Raw genomic sequence first — 19,820 nt, forward strand, 5'->3', positions numbered from 1 at the left:
CACTTTTAAAATTGAATAATCAATTCGTTATATTTGTTTTTCAGTTCCTCAAAATCATATTTATTATTCATTTTAATAATGATTAATTAGAAGAAAAGCCTACCATGTGAATCGAGTGTATCAGGTATGCACCTCAAAATAACGGGAAATTATTTAATATTTTTAAAGTATCACGTGTTTGTATTTTTTAATCAATTATTATTCAATATGTCCTTTCATGTTTTTCAATCACCTAACACAATATCTACCAACCTTTTCCATCAATCATACTATTATGAAATATTACGTGTCTATACTCTGCGATTACTGAATATCCCAAAATAACACCACAAAATTTCTTAGCATAAATTATAAAATAGCATAATTTTTCTCAATAATTATATATATATATATAACTTTTTATTTATCAAAAACAAAAACAAAACTTTTACGACAAAATATTATAATTTTGAAATCCACAACTCTAGAGTACACACTATAACTTTGTCATTCATAACATTGACTAGGGCGGCCAACCTTCAACGAGGCCTAAAGCAAATCTCAATTAGTGAGTTTTCTTATTTTTTTTTAAATTCTTTTATTTTTAAATGTTTTACAATTTATAAATTTTGGGAATTATTTAAAGCCTTTATGAGGGTTATGAAATGAAAAGAATTGAAAAGTGCAAACTATCAAATAAATATAATTTATAAATTCAAAGTGAAGATCATGTCAAGAAAAAAAAATGTGAAACTTGAAAATAAACTTGTATAATACATTCTAAATTGCTAGAGGCTTTTTTCAAAGTAACTCTTTTTAAATTAATAGATTGGATAATTTCAAAATTTGTTTAACTTCTTTTCAATGTGAACCTTTCAAAAACAAAAATAGTGAGTACTTTATACAAACATATAACAAACGGGTAGAGGGCTTTTTTTTTTTCTCTTTTTTTTTTTTGGCAATATGTATAACATGTATTATATACATGGGTTGAGGTCTTTTTATTATAATGTTTCAAAATAAACCTTTTAAAAATATACATATAATTGTAATTTCTTCAAATTTGGAGGCCTTCTTCACAAATTGGGCCTAAAGCCCTTGCTTTAGTGGCTTAGCGATTAAGCCGGGCATGACATTGACAACAAAATTGCACAACACACACGTCACAAATATTCATAATTTTTTCATTATATGTATTTTTTTAAGGAGGCACATAGCAACATTTACTTAGTTGTAGATACTATGTTCATTGAATCGATTTTTTTCTTGTATAATTTAAGAGAAACTATCATTCAATGGGAGATGAAGAAGGTCTGCAACTAGAAACAGAATAAGAATTTCATTATCAGAGCAGTCAAAAGAAAATTAACTTTTTTCACCATATACACAAAATACACATGTGTATATATATATATGATATATAAATTATATATACATTAAAAAAATTTTAAATACCATAAAAATAATTTCTAATAGGATGAATAAGTTTTTTTTTTTTTTTTTTGATATAAAATAAAAAGAGAATTCAAGATGGAAGAAGAATGATATATATTTTTTATATTGGGGGGTCATTTTGTATAACATATATATATATATAATTGGGTATATTACATTTACCTTCCTGAGGTTTCTGACAAATACAAGGACCTCCCTTGTGGTTTGAATAATTACAGTAATCCCTCTTACTTTACCTGACAATGGCAAGATTCCTCCATTCAGTCTATTTTGCACAAACGACGTTAGTATCCAATAGAAAATGACCATGCTACCCTTGCTTTTGGTTGCGAAAAGACAAAAAAGCCCTTTGTTCACAAAATCCCTAATCAAGCTATATTCACAATACAAATCGAATTCTTCAGAGAAAAAAGAGAGAGAGGGAGACGACAGTAAAAACGTGAAGCAAGGTTGATCTGTGTGAAGAAGACGAAGAAGCTATTCGATTTTGGACCGATCGTCGTTGCCAGTGCACAATGTAAATGAGTTTCATCGATGAGAAATTGTTGTTACGGCTTCCAGGTAAGATTTCGAACTCTGTATGCTTCGAATATGATTAATTTGAGTTGATGATTTTTGATTTTTTTTTCCATCTTTTTTCTTACAAATTTGTTTCTATTCTGTGTTTGATTTGATGAAATGTATGTGAAAAGGGTTTTCTTCGAAAATATATATTTAGGGCCTGTTTGGTAACGTTTACGTTTTTAGTTTACATTTATAAAAAAATTATAAACTGGTTTTTGTTTATTTTTTGTTTATTTTTAGAAAAACAGAAACTACAAACGCGTTTGGTTTAGACAAAATGTTTAAAAAAATTTAAAAATATAAAAAAGAGTAAGAAATGACAAGTGGTGGCGGGTGGTGGGTGGTAGCGAGTGGGTGGTGGTAGTGGTGGTGGCGAGTGGTAGGTGGGTGGCGGATAACGGGTGGTGGTGGGTGGTGGCGGCGGGTGGGTGACGGGTGGTGGTGGTGGTAGTGGTGGTGGTGGTGGTGGTGGTGGTGGTGGTGGTGGCGGCAGTGGGTGGTGGTAATAGGTGGATGGCGGGTGGTGGTGGCGGATGGGTGGTAGGTGGTGGATGGTGGTGGCAGGTGGATGGTGAGTGGTGGTGGCTTGCGGTGGATGGTAGTGGCGGATGGGTGGCAGGTGGGTGGTGGGTGGTGGTGGGTGGTGGATGGCAGATGGGTGATGGTAGCGAGTGGTGGTGGCAGGTGGGTGGTAAGTGGTGGTAGCAGGTGGTGGTTGTGGGGGGTGGGTGGTAGTGGCGGAAGACGGTGGTGGAAAATGGTGGCGGGTGGTGGCTAGTGTTGGGTGGTAAAAAAAAAAAAAAAAAACTGAAAACTCAAAACGTAAACTCATTTTTTGTGTTTTTATTTTTTGGCAAAATTTATAAACTGAGACCATTGATTTATAAATCAAAAATTTACCAAACAAGTTTTTATTTGAGTTTTTAAAATTTTTGTAAATATAAATAGAAAACTGAAAACGTAGTGTTACCAAATGGCACCTTACTGTTTATATTTTATTTGCAAAATTTCTGACTGAAAAAAAGGAATTTGTTGAATATTACTATAATAATAGTGTAATGTAGGGATTTAATATAAATTTCTGATTTTTTAGATTTTATTTATGAGATGTATGTTTACATGTTTAGGGATTTTTGGATTTTATTTATTTGAAGCAAACATGTTTAGGGCTTTTATTTGATTTGCAAAATTTCTGATTGGAAAAAAAGGAATTTGTTGAAAATTTATGAATTTCTGATTTTCTGGGTGTTATTCATGACATGTATGTTTAGGATGAATATCTAATTTTTTGGGTTTTACTTATGATTGTTTAATATTAGTATAATTATAGTGTAATTTGGGGATTTCTTCATGTTTTCATATTTTCTTCAGTTAATTGTATGGGCTTGCTTATTTTATTAGGGCTTTTCTTCATTTTTTGTTCTTTCCTTCAGTTAATTGTTGAGTATAGTACATGTTAGGAATTAATTGGTACGTCATTATGATCACGGTATGGTAGCATTTCCTTATTTTGATTTAATCATCAACTACAAAGGGAAAGTGGGAAGAGTGTATGATGTGGACCCAAATATGTATTGCTACATTGATGCCTTGAAGGATGCAATTGCAACAGTCCTCTCTTACATTTCTTGTAGCGAAGCAGTAGCAATCACATTGCATTGTGATATGCCTGGTACTGACACAAGGAGATTAATAGAAAATGATTTTGATATGCTAGACATGTTTTATGTACAAGGTAGGAGTAAAACAATTAACTTGTATGTAGACATAGAATATTCTATCGGAATGAGTGATGGTGGACATAAAAGTGATGTTGGAAATAAAAATGGTGGTGGAAATCATGGAGTAGATGTTGTAGATGTAGAGCAAGACTACATTACTCTAGATATAGATGAAGAGTACCATGAGGACAATGTTTGTGGGTTTAGTGATGAGGATAGGGGTTGGAATGCAACTGTTGAGGATCAAAACCAATCAGATGGCAATGAGATTTTGAGTGATGATGATAATAAGTGCTCAAGTGAAGATGATGATGCTGAATTTAGTGATTACCAATCTGGTGATGATGAAGTGGCTTATTCTACTACTGATGATGATTATGATGATGGAGCAGATTGTCTAGATGATGAAGATATGAGGTTTCCAGGCACGAAGTATGATGGTACCTACAATGGGAAAGAGCCATATATGAATCAAGATGGAGAAGTTGTATTGGAAGAAGGGATGATTTTTCCAGAAGTGAATACTTTCAGGGCTACATTGAGGGACTATACAGTGCAAACTGGTTTCAAGATAGTAAGAGACAAAAATAAGAAGTCTAGAGTAACAACCCATTGTGCTGCTGAGGGCTGCTCTTAGAGAATTTATGCATCTCCACTTCCAGATGGGATCACCTACAAGATTAAAACCTTAGTACCTACTCACACATGTAGTAGGATGAACACAAACACTGAAGCTACATCAGCTTGGATTGCTAAAAAAATGGTTGAAGGTTTTAAGGACAATCCACATATGGGCTTAGATACTATGCAAGTGAAACTAAATAAAAAGTTTGGGATTGAGGCTTCAAGAATGCAACTGTATAGAGCCAGAAGGAGGTGCAAGAAGGAGCCGGAGGGTGATCATGGGAGCCAATATGTGTTGTTGCCAACATATGCTGAGGAAATCAACAAAACAAACCTTGGTAGCTTGGTGGTAATAAATTATGACCTAGACTTACCCTCTACCCCAGTCTCAGAAGATGGAGAAGAACCAAACCCTACTATTTATCAATATCCATTGTTCCAAAAAATTTTCATATCATTTGATGCAATGAAAGCAGGGTTCATTAATGGATGCAGGCCATTCATAGGGGTAGATGGTTGTCACTTGAAAGGTCCCAATGGTGGTGTTTTAATTTCAGCAGTTGCCTTAGATGGAAATAATGGCTTGTTTACATTGGCATTGGCAATAGTAGAGGGTGAATGCAAGGACAATTGGTTTTTTTTCTTGCACAACTTGAGAACAATCATAGAAAGACCATGGACCATCATGTCTAATCAACAAAAGGTACTTTACTAACATATTCAACAACTACTTTACTTACATAATTATGCTCGATTCTCTAATTTTAAACTTGTAATGGTTACTAATGTTTCATTGTTTTTGTATACAGGACCTTGACAAGATTGTGAGTGACATTATACCAGAGGCAACTCATAGAAGATGTTGCATGCACTTACATAACAATTTCAGAGCCAAATTTCATGGTTTAATTTTGAGGAAGCAATTTTGGAGGGCAGCAAGGGCTTACAATCAGATGGAGTATAATCAAGCTATGCAAGCCATTAAGGACCTGAACAATGATGCTTTCATTTGGTTGTAGAAGGTTCTAGTTGAAGGAAGGTCTAGGCATGCATTTGATGGTAGGATTAGGAGTGATCACATCACAAATAACATGACAGAGTCCTTTAACAATCGGTTAGTGTTATCCCAGGTAGGCAACCCAAGAGGGGGATGAATTAGGTTATTTAAATTTTTTTTACAATATTATAATTTATAAACACAATATTCAAAATTTTAACAAATAAAAAACAGAATAATAATTATCAATATAAAAAAATAGGAGAGATAGGGAGAGAAAATCAAACACTGAGATTTATAGTGGTTCGACATGCTAGGCCTACGTCCACTCCCCAAGGAACCTCCTTGAGAATTTCTTTACTATCAAAATGAATTAATACACCACCAAGTCTTCACCAAGCTTGTGGATTTTGCATAGAACTTACTCTTATCTATTAAGCCTTACTTAACAATAAACGTCTCACCCTTACAAAAATCTCTCACAAAAATAATGAATAAAAATAAGTGGTACTTAAACCCTCTTTTACAATAATTCTCTCACAAAGAGTAGATATGAATGTGTAAGAACAAAGGCTACACTTAGATTTGAAAGTGAAAGAGCAGAATACAATATACTCAAAATTTTAGAGCACACATAAATTTTTGTCTTCAAGTTCTTAATTTTTCTCCACACATAACACTTTTATTTATACACAAAAATATACCCGTTGGAAGTAGGACGCTCCTTGCTGACGTCATGGATTACATGGGCATGCTCGTTGATTCAAATAGTCAGCAAATGATAATTTTCTTTTCCTTTTTTGTTTTGTCAAACATGGAACCACCGTTTGAAGGCAAATTGAATAATATAATACAATTATCACATCTTTGAATTCAAATAAGCAAATGATTTTGTTCCATTATTATGGGTTCCTTGAAGTCAAAAGCCACATGAAAATTGTGTCTATTTTGTAACATTTTATTTTTTTCTTTTTGCAAGCAAATTCAAACCAACTTACAATTTTTTTTTTCTTTTTCATTCTGCAGGCAAAACATCTTCAAGGATTTGTTTACAATAAAAAATTAAATAAGTCTTCTCCTGCAATCATTATAGTATATCAATTTCAAGATTTTGACTATATATATATATATATATATTACTGATGCACCACACAAGTTCAAACTTGAAGACTTTTTCTTTTTATTATATCAATATATCTATACGTAAAAAGTGCATCACATGGCACCGTCCGCACCCCCATACTTATAATTAATATTGTGTGAGTGAATTTTTGTTCACACTGCCAACTCAGTATTCAGCTGGAGAGCACTAGCAGAATAGATGGCACCTGTCTGACCTGCAACAGAAAGAGAAGATTCCGGCGGTGGTTCGTCCACCCGGGGGCACTCCGACGATCAGGTCAGTATATCTCTCAAAGATAATCAATAGTGCTAAACTCACTGTTCAGAATGTAAATTGCGTACTTTAGACCCATCGGGGGTGCCTTTCTTTTAAAGTTAACTCAATCCTAGTCCCCATAGAAGTCTACCTTCAATGGACTTCTACTCAGTGCTTATCCTGGACTCTCCAAGAGATAAAGATAAACTCCCTAAGAGCTTTATCTTTATCCAGGCTGAGTCCCCTCATCATTCTAGGACTCTTGTGCCTTTTCCGCTTATCTCGAATTCCGATATCTTCAGAGATAACCTCGGCCTTGCCGAGATAACCTGGGCGTCATGACTAGGACACGTGGCACCTCGACTGACACGTCGGCGTCACCTTGGCCACGTGTTGGTACTCAGAAAATATATCCCCACAACTGCCCCCCTAGGTTCTATTACCTCGGCATTCTGAGGTGATGGGACCTATATCGGTACTTCCTGCCAGTACATCGGCTTAGAGATTCCCAGCCGACATGTCTCTTTGAAGATAAAAAATTTCAAGAGCTCCCTCATGTGTATGAGTTGTCAAGCATAATACATCAACCGTCTTAACCACGCGTTTTCCCCCTATTGGATCGTACTCCGTACGCGCTTGTGAGTCATCTCGCACCTGCGTGCGCCGTCTGACGCATACATCATTTTAGGCGCATTAATTGCTTTCTTTTTGCCGCCATTTCAAGTTTTAACAAAACCTCTTTCTCCTTCCGTCTCTTCACTTTACATCGTTTCTGAAGCTCTCTCTCTCTAGCTTTCTCAAATCCTCCATTGTTCAAACTTCCATAGCTCTACAACTTGCTCCGTTTACCTCTTCCGACGTAATTTTCACCGATCTTCCGCCTTTGCAACCGTCGTCAGACTTCGGCAATCCCCATTCCGGCTTTTCCCTTTCTGGCAAGCCACTGTTCCTCCTGGTTTTATTTCTTGTTGCTCTCCAAGAAGTTTTTGCTTCATTATTAATCGCCATTGCTGTTTTACTCGAGTATTTGATTTATGAGTCATGTATCTGAGTGTATTTACTTCACGACTTTGCTCTTTGCCCATGTCTTGAATACACGCACTGCTCAAAACTTTTCTGCGCTTTTGCCACTGTTCTTGACCTTATACCCTTTGTACTTACAATGTTTTTGATAGTCCATCTTTGTTCTTGATTCTGAAGCGCATTCTTGCTTTTCTGTTTTCCAAATTCATGCCTTCAATCTCCGTTTCCATAGATTTAGGTTTGGGATTTGTTTGTAGAACCCACAAATTCTTAGGAAAAATCGAAAAATGATCCCCACAATTTCTTACCCCACAAATTTTTAGGTTTTTGCCGAGGTCCCAATAACCCTTTTAAAACACCTTCTTTCTGAAACCCAGTTACTCTTAGTTAGGCCGATATCATGGGTATGTAGAAACATAGGGTAGACACCCCGACCAAGTTAGATCACTTTAGGCGTGAGTTTGACATCCCTGCCGACGTCCATCTGAGGATGGTTGGGGAAGATGACTCCATTATGCCTACAACTGATTCTATACCCTTCCCTGTGGTAGCTTTTATCGAGTGCGGACTTCAGGTCCCACTAAATATCCTTTTCCGTGAGATACTTCATTATTATAAGCTGAACCCGATACAACTTGCCATCAACTCCTACCGAGTCATCAATGGCATAATAGCCTTAGCCAAACAAGAAAATGCTAGGGTTACCTTATCCGATATCCAATACTGCTACACCATGTGTGGCCTCAAAAAAGATACAGGCTTCGTTTACTACCTTAAGCCGAGGTCCACGGAGTACAAAATTGTTGCCGACCTCCCTGACTCTAACAAGGGAGCTGGGGATGACTATTTCATTACCTCAGGAAACTGGGAGTTCGCTCCAGACAAGGACCTTCATCTCTACCCTTTTCCTCGATCAGTTTTTGTAGAGGGCAATGGTAAGAGCTTTGTGTTCATACTAACTTGTTTTTAAAGTCTTCAATACTTTGTTTGTTTCTTATGTTTGTTTTTTCTTGCAACTCTTCCAAAACCAGAAAAAGACTTCCGCAAGTTTTTTTACCCCAGCAAGGGTCTAAAGAAGCTACTAGACCTACCAATCCACAAGCGTAGAGCTCCTCTGGTACTCAATTTCATTCCCACCTACAAATCAGTACTCCCCGACGTTCCAAAAAGGAAAAAAAGAGTTTATCTCCCCCTTCTGCCACAACTCCTCAAGCTTTTTCCACATCTCGGCCAGATCAAGGATCAACTTCTGATCCAGTAGAGCAGCCGTCAACCTCGGCTCCATATCTGATCCCGCCATCTCAACGCGTAACGTCGGTAACGAACGATTTTTGCTGCTAAAATGGGCCGCCAAAAAGCACTCGTTAAGGATCTTTTGGCCAATATTCCTGATTCAGTTGATGCCCAACCAGTGCCAACCCAGCCAAAGCCAAAGACAAAAAGGATTAAGAAGACTCAACCAAAAGCAACGATGACTCAGATCGATTCTAAGGACACCTTGCCAATTTCAAAATTGGCTGAGGGTGAGAAGACCACCTCTATCCTCGAGAAGAGGTCTGCTGAAACACAACCATCCAAATCCACCAGATCGAAAAGGCCGGGGTCATCCTCTGCAACCACCTCGGGGTCCCTAAAACATGATGCCCCCTGGGCCCCCAAAATCGTATTAGAGAACAAGCCAGTTATGGCTGGCGACAGCGCTGATGACATTAATGTTGGCGTTGCCCTTAGTACTGCTCTGTTTCTTCCCGGCAATCTCAATCGAAACGCCGAGTTGAGTGAATATGAAAACTATGCACTGATGCTCCAGCGCTCTGTGTAAGTAAGTGTCTTTATTTGGTAATTTCTCTTTCTTTCTCTTCATAATATTTTCTAATAACTCTTGTTCACTTTCAGGCCATCCAGCATGCTCATTCTTTCTCAGTGCAAGCTTTTGAGAATCGGCAGGAACTGGCCGACAAAAAGAGAGAGGCTACTAGTCTGCAAAAGACTAATAAAAACTTGCAATCAAAGATGAAGACTTTGGAGGATCAGGCCAAGGCTGCTATCAAAGCTCAAAATGATGCCGAAGGAAAGGCAAATTCCCCTGAGGCCATCAAGAAGGTTCTTGAGGCCGAAAAGAGAGAGGCCATGGAAAAGACGGCCCAGGCCCAAAAAGAACTGCAAGAAGCCTTGGCCAAGAAGGACGCCGAGCTCAAGGCAGTCGGTGAGAAGGGCTACAATGAAGGGGTGGCCGATGTCACGGCTGACTATGAAAAGCAAGTGAAGCAGGCATGCAACAAGGGTTTCACCCTTTGTTGGATGTCTCTTCTAAAAAAGCTTGAAGTCCCCGATGACTCGCCCCTCAGGAACGCTGACGCCATTCCTTTTCCATTCCCTCCAACTCCAACTCAATCCGTCGACGAATCTGAGTCTGAGGAGGAGACCTTAGTGAGGAAATCAAAGGAGGCTGCCGGGAACAAGTCCCCTTCTCTGAACGAGCAAGTCCTGGACTTGACTCAAGATGAAGAGGGTGAGGAAGTCCCCAAAGATGCCACTCTTGAGAAGCCGTCATCGGGCGTGCCTCTTGCCGATAAAAGCCTCGATCTAACCCTTTAAGAAATTGACGCTGAGCTTGCGGCTGAGAAGGCCGTCGAGATGTCTTCTCAGCAGTCCTCCGAGGTCCAAACCTAGCCTGCTAATGATGCTGAAGAGTCTTAATTTCATGTTTGTCTCTTTCTTCTGTGCTCTGTACTTTTGTTTTCCTTTTGAAACAGTGTAAGCTCTTCATATTGCCGAAGTGCCTTCTTATAAATACAACTTCTTTGTTTTGAACGTTTGTATGTTTGCCTTCTTTTTACTACTCTTTTATGATTCTATACTTAGAATATTTTTCATATCTTTAATATATACTTCAATCTTTGTGCAACCTTCTCGGGGTGACACACCTCGGTTATACAAACTGATGATTTACCTCGGCAAGTACCCAAGTACGCATAACCTTGGTTTCAGCTTGCAAATTTTTTTTATAAAATTTCAACAAGTGTTTAACTTTAGTCTAACTCCAACTTGTAAACTTTTTAAGTTTCAACAAGTGTTAAACATAATCTCGGTTTAACTTCAACTTGTAAACTTTTCTCAAGTTTCAACAAGTGTTAAACATGATCTCGGTTTAACTTCAACTTGTAAACTTTTTAAGTTTCAATAAGTGTTAAACATGATGTCGGTTTAACTTCAACTTGTAAACTTTTCTCAAGTTTCAACAAGTGTTCACTACTACAAAAATAGTTAAAGATCACACTTTGACAAAAAAAAAGATCTCACTTTTATTGGAAGTGTGATAAAAAAAATTAGATTGATATTTTAATCACACTTAATTTGATTGAGTGTGATAATATTTATTTTTTATGTCACTTTTCAATTAAGTGTGATTATATATATATATTTTTAATCACACCTTCTAATTAAAGTGTGATTATATATACACTACTACCTTTTAATCACACTTTTTAAACAAGTGTGATTATATATATATTTTTTAATCACACATTCTAATTAAAGTGTGATTATTTATATATTTTTTAATCACGCCTTCTAATTAAAGTGTGATTATATATACACTACTACTTTTTAATCACACTTTTTAAACAAATGTGATTATATATATATTTTTTAATCACACATTCTAATTAAAGTGTGATTATTTATATATTTTTAATCACACCTTCTAATTAAAGTGTGATTATATATACACTACTACTTTTTAATCACACTTTTTAAACAAGTGTGATTATATATATATATTTTTTAATCACACATTCTAATTAAAGTGTGATTATTTATATATTTTTTAATCACACCTTCTAATTAAAGTGTGATTATATATACACTACTACTTTTTAATCACACTTTTTAAACAGGTGTGATTATATATATATTTTTTAATCACACATTCTAATTAAAGTGTGATTATTTATATATTTTTTAATCACACCTTCTAATTAAAGTGTGATTATATATACACTACTACTTTTTAATCACACTTTTTAAACAAGTGTGATTATATATATATTTTTTTAATCACACATTCTAATTAAAGTGTGATTATTTATATATTTTTTAATCACACCTTCTAATTAAAGTGTGATTATTTATACACTACTACTTTTTAATCACACTTTTAAATAGGTGTGATTATATATATATTTTTTAACCACACATTCTAATTAAAGTGTGATTATTTATATATTTTTTAATCACACCTTCTAATTAAAGTGTGATTATATATACACTACTACTTTTTAATCACACTTTTTAAATAAGTGTGATTATATATATATATATTTTTTTTAATCACACATTTTAATTAAAGTGTGATTATATATACATTACTACTTTTTAATCACACTTTTTAAATAAGTATAATTATATATATATATATATATTTAATCACACTCCCCAAATATGTGTGATTGTATAAAATATTTCAATTTGATTTTTATATAAAATATACAATTCCCAAATCCGCGCCTCTATTCTACCCATGAATGATAGAGACGACTCACTACTAGAAAATGAGGCGTTAGACGCGGAACTTTTTCACCCATTTTTTCATCTTCCTATCTCTCTATCTCTGTCTCTCTTCTCTTTCTCTCTCACTCATCACTCTTCTCTGTCTGTCTGTCTCTCTCTTTCTCTCTGTGTCTCTGTCTCTCTTATTTTTCTCTCTCTCTCATTCATCACTCTTCTCTATCTGTCTGTCTGTCTCTCTCTCTCTTTCTCTCTGTGTCTCTCGTTCATCTCTCTTCTGTCTATCTCTCTCATCTCTCTTCTCTCTCTGTCTTTCTTCTCTTTATCTCTCTCGCTCGTCTTTCTCTGTCTCTCTCTCGTTTATCTATTTTCGCTCTTTTTTTTTCTCTCTCTCTTTGTCTATATCTTTTTACCCATTTTTTCATCTTCCCCTCTCTCTTCTCTTTCTCTCTCTCACTCATCACTCTTTTCTTTATGTCTATCTGTCTCTCTCTTTCTCTCTGTGTCTCTCACTCATCTATCTCTTCTCTCATCTCTTTTCTCTCCCTATCTCTTCGCTCATCTCTCTTCTCTCTATCTCTCTCATCTTTCATCTCTCTCTGTCTTTCTCGCTCATCTCTCTTCTTTATCTCTCTCTCTGTCTCTCTCGTTCACCTCTCTTCTCTCTATGTCTCTCTCGCTCACCTCTCTTCTTTCTATCTCTCTCTCTCTGTCTCTTTCGTTAATCTCTTTTCTCTCTCAGTCTCTTTTTCTGTCTCCCACTTTCTATCTCTTTATCTTTTTGTCCCTTTCTTTCTCTCTCTCTTTCTTTCTCTCTCTCTCTCCCTCTGTGTTCGCGTTGCTCACTCTCTCTCTTCCGTCTTCTCTATTTACTGAGCTCCCTCTTGATTTATCTATCTACTACAAGAAAATGCACTTTTAGCAACCACTTTGTCTCTCTCTCGCTCATCACTCTGTCTTTGTCTCTCTCTCTCTCTATCCTCTATCTGTCTCTCACTCATCTCTCTTTCTCTCACCACCCATCTCCTTCACCATCTTCACCACTATTGCAAACGCCATTCCACTACCATCATTATTACCACTGTCACCACTTCACCTCTACGACTACCATTACTACTACTATTGCCACCACTACCATTACTGCCACTACTACTACCATTACCTCTCATTCACCCTTGCCACTTCATCTACTCTACCACTACCACAACTTCACCACTAATCTCCTTCGCTACCACCACCACCACCACCACCACCACCACCACCACCACCACCACCATCTCTTATCTACCACCTTCACCATTACTGCCACTACTACTACCATTACCTCTCCTTCACCCTTGCCACTTCATCTACTCTACCACTACTACAACTTCACCATTAATCTCTTTCGCCGCCGCCGCCACCACCACCACCACCACCACCATCTCTTATCCACCACCTTCACCACTACTACTACTCCCTCTCCTCTACCACAAAAAATTAGTTCATGATTTTTAATAACAAAAAAAAAAAAATAGGCCGTAGAAAAATATTTTTCATTGACCACAGAAAATTATATTTTATTTTAGTGGAAAATATTTTTTATTAAAATATTACCCCTACTTCTACCAAATAGAAAATAATAATATTTTTTTCATTAAAATAAAAATGAAACAAATAAATTTTCAATCTTAGTAACTAAAAAAAAAAGATTTTTTTTTAAAAAAAATTCATTAACTACAAAAAAATATATATTTTAACAAAAAATAAATTTTTTTGATGACGACAACCCCGTCGCAAAAAAAAAAAATAAATTAAACGACATTATTTTATTATTTAAATTTTATTTTTGACAAAAAAAAATTTATTTTTTATTCCCGCCCCGCTCCCCTCCCCACCTTTTTTTTTTCTATTCCCGCTCGGCGGAGGAGCAGTCGAAAGGGCAAACGAGCCCTAGCAGTCACTTGAACCAGTCCAAACCCAAACCATGGATCAAACTCTCATCCTTCTCCGCCCATAATACGCCCTCCCTTCCTCCCTCCCTCAAACCCCAAATCTAGGGCTATGTTTTGGAGAAGATTGAGTTGTCACCACCACCGACCACCCGCCACCACCATAATACGCCCATAATACGCCCACCATCCACCACCCGTTACCACTATCACCACCATACACTCACTACCACTCACCACCCGCCACCGTCACCGTCACCCACTCACTCACCCACCATCACCACCCGCCACCTACCTGCCACCACCCGCTACACACCTGTCACCACCACCGACCACCCGCCACCACCACCACCACCAGCCACCGTCATCCACCCACCCATCCACCGCCACCACCGTCACCCACCCACCCGCCACCACCACCCGCCACCTACCTGCCACCACCATCGACCACCCGCCACCACCACCACCACCACCCACCCGCCGCCGTCACCCACCCACCCGCCCGCCACCGTCACCCACCCATCCACCCACCACCACCACCACCGTCACCTACCCACCACCACCACCACCACCGTCACCCACCCACCACCACCACCACCACCACCGTCACCCACCCACCACCACCACCCGCCGCCACCACCTACCACCACCTGCCATTCCGCCACCCACCTGCCACCATTGCCCATCACCCGCCACCACCACCACCCACCCGCTACCACCCACCACTACCCGCTACCCACCACTACCTCTACCCACCACCCACCGTCACCACTTTCCACTGCCATCTTCCGCCGCCACTTGCCATTTCTCATTCTTTTTTATATTTTTAAATTTTGTTAAACATTTTGTCAATTACCAAACGTGTTTGTAGTTTATGTTTTTCTAAAAACAAACAAAAACCAGTTTATAAAATTTTTGTAAATATAAACTGAAAACGTAAACGTTACCAAACAGACCCTAACCATTTCATTTTCAGTTTTCAATTTATATTTACAAAAATTTTAAAAACTGTCATAAAAACTTGTTTGATAATTTTTTTGATTTATAAATGGTTGTCTCAGTTTGTAAATTTGAGAAAAAAATGTAAATTCAAAAAATAAGTTTACGTTGGTTTTTAAATAGAAATTTAAAAATTTTACTAGCAAAATTTTTTTTCAATTAATTTTTTTTTCAATTAACTTTTTTTTTGGTAAATTATACTAACACCCCCCTGAGGTTTATGTTTATTACAGTTCTCCCCTCACCTTTTGGAAATTACATTTCCCTCCTAAGGTTTAAAGTTTCATTACAGATTTTCCCCTTTAGCAATTTAATTTTTTTAAATACTAATTTTGCCCTCAATGGATAAATTACATTGACACCCTTCACATTTTAAAAATTAATTACAATCCTCTCCCTAAGGTTTAAAGTAGCATTACCAATTGCCCCATTGGTTAGTATCAGTTACACAAAAAATTAATTGAAAAAAAAATTTATTAGTAAAATTTTTAAATTTTTGTAAATATAAAAAAGTATCGAACAAGTTTTTATGACATTTTTTAAAATTTTTGTAAATATAAATTAAAAACTGAAAATAATGGTAAAAATATCATAAAATTAACAAATCTATCTAATAAAGCAGAACGAATTTTGAAAATGTGTTAGACACAATTGTCCTACTAGGACATTTCAAGAGTCAGGATTCATTTGTGTATTCACATGAATGGCTCAGATAACCCCTTTAATTTTATATCAATCCTAAATATATACCTTCCTGCCCAAACATGCCTCCTCCTTACCCACGTCTAGGGATGGCAATCTGAAACCGGCCCGACGGTGACTCGAGCCCCCGACCCCGAATTCAGTGGTTATTTACCGAAAAATATCCCCTACGGGCCGGGAATGGTATTCAAAAATTCATCCCTGATGATATCCGGGTCGGGGACGGGGATAGGTGTTTCAGACCCGGCCTCGGCGCCGCCTCCCGGCCCCGGCACCGCCACCGCCCCGCTTAGTCCCCTAGCTGAAATTACGATTTTGTCCCTGGATATATATATGCTTGATTTTTGTTTAGGTTTGACACAGACACACACATTCAAATTAGGGAGCTTATGCATATGTTTAATGCAATTGATTGGCATATGCTATATGAAAAGGCTAATTTTCTAGAATTAAAAATTTAGAACAGCATTAAATGTTTGAAAATGCCCTCATACCATTACCTCTCCTTCACCTCTGCCACTCCATCTACACTACCACTACCACAATTTCACCACTAATATCTTTCACCATCACTACCACCACCACCATCATCTCTTATCCACCACCTCCACCACTAATGTCGCTCTCTTTCCTCTACCACAAAAAAATAGTTCATAATTTTTAGTAACAAAAAAAAATAGGCTGTAGAAAAATATTTTTCATTGACCATAGAAAATTAACTTTTATTTTAGTGAAAAATATTTTTCATTAAAATATTACCCCTACTTCTACGAAATAAAAAATAATAATAATATTTTTTTAATTAAAATAAAAATAAAACAAATAAATTTTTAATCTTAGTAACTAAAAAAAAATGAAATTTTTTTCATTAATTACAAAAAAAATTATTTTAACAAAAAATAAAAATTTTTAGCAATAGTAACCCTCGTCACAAAAAAAAAAAAAAAATTAAACGACATTGTTTTGTTGTTTAAATTTTATTTGTGACCCTAAAAAAAAAGATTTTAATTTTTTTTTATCCACCCCCGTCTCCCTCTCTTTTTTTTTTCATTCCCGCTTTTTTTTTTTCCATTCCCCCCGGGGGCCCAAAACCAAAAATCCCTAATCTCTTAAGATTTGTTAAGCCTCAAGGAGATTACATAGAGCTTCACAGGAAGAGAAATGGCTATCGCCATGATCATTTCGAGCGCAAACGAAAGAAAGAGGCTCGTGAAGTCCACAAGCAATCTCAGATTGCTCAGAAGGTTCAGTTTCTTCACTTTTCTATTGAGGATCTTGTTTACTGTTTCGGAAAATGAAATTACTATTGAGGATCTTGTGGACTCACAAGTCACCAGATCAATTGTCTATAAATTCCTGGGATGTTTTGGGGGCTTTTTTTTCTTTTTGGGTTGTCTTTGTTTTTTCATTTGAATAGTATCAACTTTTGGAGTGGTTTCTTTTTGATTTTGACTATTCTTTCTCTTCTTTGGACCTAAAGATTCATCAGATTTGGGTAATAATCTCAATTGGGTTTTCTGTTTCTTCTTCTTTGTATTGTAAGAGATTGGATGGTCAGTCTGTCAGTTGCTTAATGGTCTTATTTGTTTCACTCTCAAATTATAAAATATCATTTTTATAAATTTATTTTCTATTTTTGTTTTTGTTTTTGAAGGTTTGTAACTGGTGATTATGATGTTCATACGTTTTGATCTTGATATCGGAAGATGATTACTGTATTGGGCTTTTGTATTAGTCCTGAATTCCTCTTTATTATTTTTCTCTCTATTTCTTATCAAGATTTGATGATGTTGAATATTTGGATTCTCACAAAAACAAATAAATGTGGACAATTTTGATCTGAGCATTTGAATGTGGCAGTCATGACATCTAATAGATTTATGAATTTGGTTTTTGAATCCTTATTGCAGAATACTATTTTTCTTTTCATTAGTTTTTATTTTTATAAATCTTCATTTGGTGTTGGTAATTCATTTGGATTTTGTTAAATGCTGAGAACCGCGAGTTTCTATTTTTATTTTTATTTTTATTTTTTTAGGATGTATATATATCATTCTTCTTTTAGGATATATTTTCATTTTGTGGCTTTTATTCCCTGGAGAAAGCAGCTGCTCATGCATCATCATTGCTTGGAAGAACAGGGAAACATTTATTCTTGAGAGATGGTGATAATGAAAAACCTCCTATTTTACTTCAAATGGCCAATGATACTGATGATCTTCCATTACGTGAGCCCTCGTGAATTTAATAGATTCTGATCAGAAGTCAAACAAATGTTTCTTTGTGACTACAAATGATATAGAACCTATCTTGACTCCTTGTCTTGTCTCTGCAGATCTACTCTACGGTCCTTTAGGCGTCGGGTTGCCTACGTTAATGCACGATATGATCGTATCCTGCCATACTATATACATTTGTTTATTATTTTTTACTTGTTTATGTAGGAAAATATTTGGAGATAAAATGTCAGGACATTTAAACATATGCTCAAGCAATACATGAAAAACTAGTTAGGCTGTTCCAATTTTCTTCTTTTTGAAATCCTCTAATTTATGTGAAGAACTTAACACTTCCTCTTAGATCTTGTTGGATGGAGTACATCATCACTGCTGCGTCGAAGTGAGCTCCCAAAGGTAATTCTTAATCTTTATGGAGCTTTAGAATTGTGTTTCCAATTTTTCTTACTTTTTTTTCTTTATTTTTTTTCAGCGTCAAAATCTATCAAGAATTGACAAATACCCGCATGTCGTAAATGTGGAGTTAGCAAAACCTGTGAATACTCAAGAAGAAATGTCTTTAGAGGGCCAAGTCAATGTATGCAAGACCATTGATATGGAAGGTTAGTTACCAAATTTTTGTCAATGTTATTCATGTTCTACAGCACTAATATTACAAGATTCAAGAACCATTACTTCCCATTAAAAAACCAAGTTAAAAATTAAAATAAAAAAGGTTTTTCCTTCATTTTAAATGTAGATTTCACTTGTATATTTAGTTTTTCTGGAATTGTGAAAGAGAGTAAAAAGTTACCGGCAATATTGTGAATCCCGCTCAACACCATGTTGTACCAGCTGGTACATACCATTTTAACAGGAAACTGGAATAATGGAGACTCAACACAGTTCCAGTTAATTTTCTGGTTTGTACTGGATTATTTTAGGTGTATCGGGCTAGCTCAATTTCCAAGCATACAGACTGTTCTAGCATATACCAGTTAGTGAAAGAATGAAAGAACTGAAAATGAATTTCAGTGTGAAACAAGGTTGGGCTTCGAACTAGCATGTCTTGGTTTAGTCAAAACTGGAAGAAAAACACACACACACACACAACACACACAACCTGATTTGTTATAGCAAGTGGAAAGAAAATGGAAAAGAGAAATTGAAGAGGTAATACTAGAAGTTCTAGAACAGTTATTTGGTGAAGAACTTTATACAAGTAAATGAAATTTTCATTATGCTCTTGAGGATTTGAAGTTCAATATGATTTCATTACCATCATTTCAAATTGTCCAATTATTCTGAGCTCTATATGTAAGTAAAATATTTATTCTTGATTATTCCCTAATTTTCACACTCTTTCCTCATTGCGTCCAATTGTAGAGGCAATGATCAGGGGTCTCACAAAAATGAGCTGGGAAAGGGTTGATATTGACTTCAGTGGAACTAAACAAAGACTTTTGGGGCACAGTACTATTCAGGCAAGTTTCTTCTTTCTCTTTACTTTAACTACAGAATCAAGGAACAACATAATAACCTCAATGAGTAAAATGCAGTTTGGAGGTCAACCTCTTGAAATGGATTGGAACTCTCTAGTTTGAATTCCCCTCCAGATGAAAGAGGGTCAGCACAATCAGATTTCAATCCATTTGGCAAAATAGGAGAGAGGTAAACAAAGAAATGATAGTAGTACTAGTTTATCTTCTTCTTGTTTGGATA

The 19,820-nt window shown here is 36.2% G+C and overlaps 1 protein-coding gene and 1 long non-coding RNA gene across 2 annotated transcripts; both read left to right on the top strand.

Annotated features, from left to right (window-relative positions):
* The first annotated feature begins 4,479 nt into the window (after window positions 1–4,479).
* LOC114298077 (uncharacterized) lies at window positions 4,480–5,362 on the top strand. Its single transcript, XM_082917919.1, has 2 exons — window positions 4,480–5,046; window positions 5,153–5,362. The coding sequence occupies exons 1-2, from the start codon at window positions 4,480–4,482 to the stop codon at window positions 5,360–5,362; spliced, it is 777 nt and encodes a 258-aa protein (XP_082774045.1).
* Window positions 5,363–18,281: 12,919 nt separating this feature from the next.
* Window positions 18,282–19,583, top strand: LOC145820948 (uncharacterized). The gene is made up of 3 exons (XR_014362991.1): window positions 18,282–18,515; window positions 18,592–18,721; window positions 19,485–19,583. It is a non-coding gene; the product is annotated as an uncharacterized LOC145820948 (long non-coding RNA).
* Window positions 19,584–19,820: the final 237 nt, after the last annotated feature.

Source organism: Camellia sinensis, chromosome 3 (assembly GCF_055761805.1).
Source record: "Camellia sinensis isolate YWXY chromosome 3, ASM5576180v1, whole genome shotgun sequence".
Taxonomy (NCBI): domain Eukaryota; kingdom Viridiplantae; phylum Streptophyta; class Magnoliopsida; order Ericales; family Theaceae; genus Camellia; species Camellia sinensis.

Excerpts from the sequence above, each read along its gene's own strand:
- LOC114298077 (XM_082917919.1), top strand. The coding sequence starts at position 4,480 with ATGGTTGAAGGTTTTAAGGACAATCCACATATGGGCTTAGATACTATG. Across the intron at positions 5,047-5,152 it reads TCATGTCTAATCAACAAAAG|GACCTTGACAAGATTGTGAG; the intron begins GTACTTTACTAA and ends TTTTGTATACAG.